At 44.8% G+C, this 3,549-nt stretch overlaps 1 protein-coding gene across 4 annotated transcripts in view; it reads right to left on the bottom strand.

Annotated features, from left to right (window-relative positions):
• Positions 1-3,549, bottom strand: part of TUBGCP5 (tubulin gamma complex associated protein 5) — a 64,763-nt gene that overhangs the window by 31,444 nt on the left and 29,770 nt on the right. For all 4 annotated transcript variants that reach the window (XM_003800154.3, XM_023519288.1, XM_023519289.1 and 1 more), the window contains one exon: positions 2,498-2,766. In XM_003800154.3, coding sequence (XP_003800202.1) covers positions 2,498-2,766 — 269 coding nt within the window. The remainder of the gene's footprint in view (positions 1-2,497; positions 2,767-3,549) is intronic.

Here is a 3,549-nt window from a genome sequence, read left to right as displayed (position 1 = left end):
AAAAAAAAAAAAAAAAAACAAACACAAAAAATAGTCCAGTTGCAGTGGTCCACACCTGTAATCCTAGCACTTTGGGAGGCTGAAGCAGGATTGTGCTCAGGAGTGCAAGACCAGGCTGAGCAAGAGAGAGATCCTTTCTCTACTAAAAATATAAAAATCAGCTGGGCGAAGTGGCAGGTTCCTATAGTCCCAGCTACTCAGGAGGCTGAGGGAGCAGGACTGCTTGAGCCAGGAGAATTAGGCTGACACCACAGCACTCCAGCTTGAATAGCAGAGTGAGAGTCTGTCTCCAAAAGGAAAAAAAATAAAGACAAAAAGAAACTAATGCTGATGGGGATATACAGAAAAAGGAACTCTATTATACACTGTTGATGGGAATGTAAACTAGTACAGACAGTATGGAGGACAGTATGGAAATCTCTCAAAAAACTGCAAACAGAACCATCATATGAACCAGCAATCCCACTGATACCAGAAAAGTGGCACCCCAGCCAGCTCAGCAGAGCAGGGCCTAGGGGACCTGCCACTTCTGTCTTGGTGGCAGCAGCCATCAAAAAAACCCGGCAGGTTGGGGCAAGCGGTAGAGCTTTCTTCCCCCAGAGGCTCCAGTAGAGCCGTGCTAGAGGACCTGTAAATCAAGGGAAAACTGGTGCCCATCCCTGATTGGTTCATTTTCAATCCTGCTCCTGATTGGTCCATTTTATGGACCAATCACAGCTAAGCTATTACACCTATATAAGGCCCTGAGCAGAGAGCCTGGGGGCAGACATGAGCAGACTTGAGCAGACTTGGGCAGATCATCACAGATCATCGGCAGATCGTCGCAGACCTTTGAGGAAGATAGAGCAGAAGAATAAGACTTCAGGAGACCATCGCAGACTGTCCAGAAGAAGCAGCGAAAGCTGTGGCACTTCTAGTGCTGATCCTGCTCTACAAAGAGGCTTGGCTCTTTGTAGGAGTTGTAACACTTGAGCTGTAGCTGTAACACCTCCGCTGCTGATCCTGCCTTACAAAGAGGCTTGGCCCTTTGCTGATCTCTGCCCTGCAAAGAGGCTTGGTCCTTTGTAAGAACTGTAGCTGTAACACCTCCGCTGCTGATCCTGCCCTGTAAAGAGGCTTGGTCCTTTGTAAGAGCTGTAGCACATTTATCCTGCTCTACAAAGAGGCTTGGCTCTTTGTAAGAGTTCTTTTCATAAGAGTTGTAACACTTGTATCCTGCCCTGCAAAGAGGTTTGGTTCTTTGAGCTGTAAATAAAACCTCACTGTTCGTTTTATGGTCTATCGATTCATTCATCGAATCGTTGAGACCAAGAGCCTGGAAATCCAGTGTTAAAAATCCGGTATCACCACTTCTGTGCAAGTGTCCAAAGGAGAGGACATCAGTATGTTGAAGTGACACCTGCAACCCCCATGGTTATTCCAGCACTAGTCACAATAGTCAAGATGTGGAATGACTTTGGTGTCTAACAACAGATGAAGAATATGTGGTATACAGGTCAGGTGCACCTCCGATACTTACATTCTCCCAGGAGGAAACAGCCTCATTTTTATCGTAGAATACTGTAGAACTTAGGTTCCATCAGTCAGAGTTATTTTTGGCCAAAGTCTATTTCAGAAACAAGTCTAGTTACATCTCTAAACTCAAGGCAACATTTTTTTGTTGTTGTTGCAGTTTGGCGGGGGCCAGGTTCCAACTGCCACCCTTGGAATATGGGGCCGGTGCCCTACTCACTGACCCACAGGTGCCACCTGAATATGCTAATTATTGTGATCTGATCATTGTACATTCATTACATGTATTGAAACATCACTATGTACATCATAAATATGTACAATTGTTATGTGTCACTTAAATAATAATAAAATGAAATTTTAATGAAAGAAAAGAAATGCCAGAGGCTTTGAGAGTCTCTTTGTCACCCTTGGTAGAGTACCGTGTGTCACAGCTCACTGCAACCTCACACTCTAGGGCTTGAGCAATTTGCTTGCCTCAGCCTCCCGAGTACCTGGGACTACAGGTACTACCACAACACCTGGCTAGTTTTTTTTTTTTTCTATTTTTAGTAGAGATGGGGTCTTGCTCTTCTCAGACTGGTCTCAAATTCCTGAGCTCAGGAAATCAAGGACTCAAGGAATGGTGGCTCAAGGAATCCACCTACCTTAGCCTCCCCAAGTGCTAGGATTACCTGTGTGAGCAACTGCATCTGGTACCAGATAATTATTTTTAAAACACCAGTCCTAAGGAATTAAGAGTAAGGAAAATGCACGTGGAGCTTACTGTCACTGCCATTTCAAACACTGCTAAAAATTTCCAAAGACGATAATCTTCTGTTTATTCAAAAGCAGCATGATTATTAATTCAATTGTGGTAATAATTTCCATTAAAATAAAAGGCTTTGATGATTTTCAAACTACAGAATAAGGAGGTATCTGAGGACGACAAGGGTGAATAGGAAGCAGCTGCTGTGACATGTAAACAAGGGACAGGACAGCTCACCTCTGGAGGCTGCCTGGCATGTGGTGCTCTCTGCACACTGCAGGCTCTTCAGCAGCTGCATCGACTTGCCAGCCATTATGATCTGCTTCAGCACAGGTTTGAGGAAGGACACCATGGTGTGCTGCCTGCCGGAGGGCCCCTGGTCACTGCCAGAACTCGCACTAGCATTATCACTCATTTTGTCTTCATTTTCTGTCTTTTCCGATACACTGTATAAAGTGTAAGTGGCATACCAGAAGTCTCTGTGATTTACCGGAACATTTTTGTTTCTAAAGAGAGTCAAAAAGAATTTTAAACTTTAATCTCTTCCTAAAAAACAATAGTATATCTGTTCTAGCTAAGGTATATTTTCTACACATTCCAAAATAAATGCAATCTTTAGGCAAAATAGGGCTGTTTTAACCTGATCTCAGTTTAGCATAGAAAAGCAAATAGATACTCTGAATAGTGTAAGTGCTGGGATCCCCTAGTGGTCGCCACTTATCAGGGCCCAGTACTGGCCAGGTCTCCAGCCCCCTGCTTATCTAGTTATGTTCCGGACACAGACACTATGCTGTTAGCTGGCTCAGGAACAATTACTCTTAGGTGCCTGAGGGCTATTTGTTTCAGCAGAAGGGAGGGAGCAATAGATAGTCTTTGAGGGTAAAGCAGTCTTAGAAGAATAGATCTTTAGCAAAGCTTAGTGATTTTCAGCAGAGAGGCGCTGGGCTGGGGTTCTGCAAGCAGGAGAAGTGACAGAGTCAGAGTCTGTGATAGAATGCACACAAGCTCCCAGCCCAATATGGAGCTGATCTGGTGACTCTTTTTTTTTTTTTTTGAGACAGAGCCTCAAGTTATCCCTCTGGGTAGAGTGCTGTGGCATCACAGCTCACAGCAACCTCCAACTCCTGGGCTCAAGCAATTCTCCTGCCTCCGCCTCCCAAGTAGCTGGTACTATAGGTGCCTGTCACAATGCCTTGGCTATTTTTTGGTTGCAGCCGTTATTGTTGTTTGGCAGGCCCGGGCTGGATTTGAACCCGCCACCTTAGGTATATGTGGCTGGTGCCTTAGCC

Source organism: Otolemur garnettii, unplaced genomic scaffold (assembly GCF_000181295.1).
Source record: "Otolemur garnettii isolate 467f Iridium unplaced genomic scaffold, OtoGar3 scaffold00170, whole genome shotgun sequence".
NCBI lineage: Eukaryota > Metazoa > Chordata > Mammalia > Primates > Galagidae > Otolemur > Otolemur garnettii.
The sequence above is the reverse complement of the archived record's forward strand: the minus strand, read 5'-3'. Positions and strand labels throughout refer to the sequence as shown.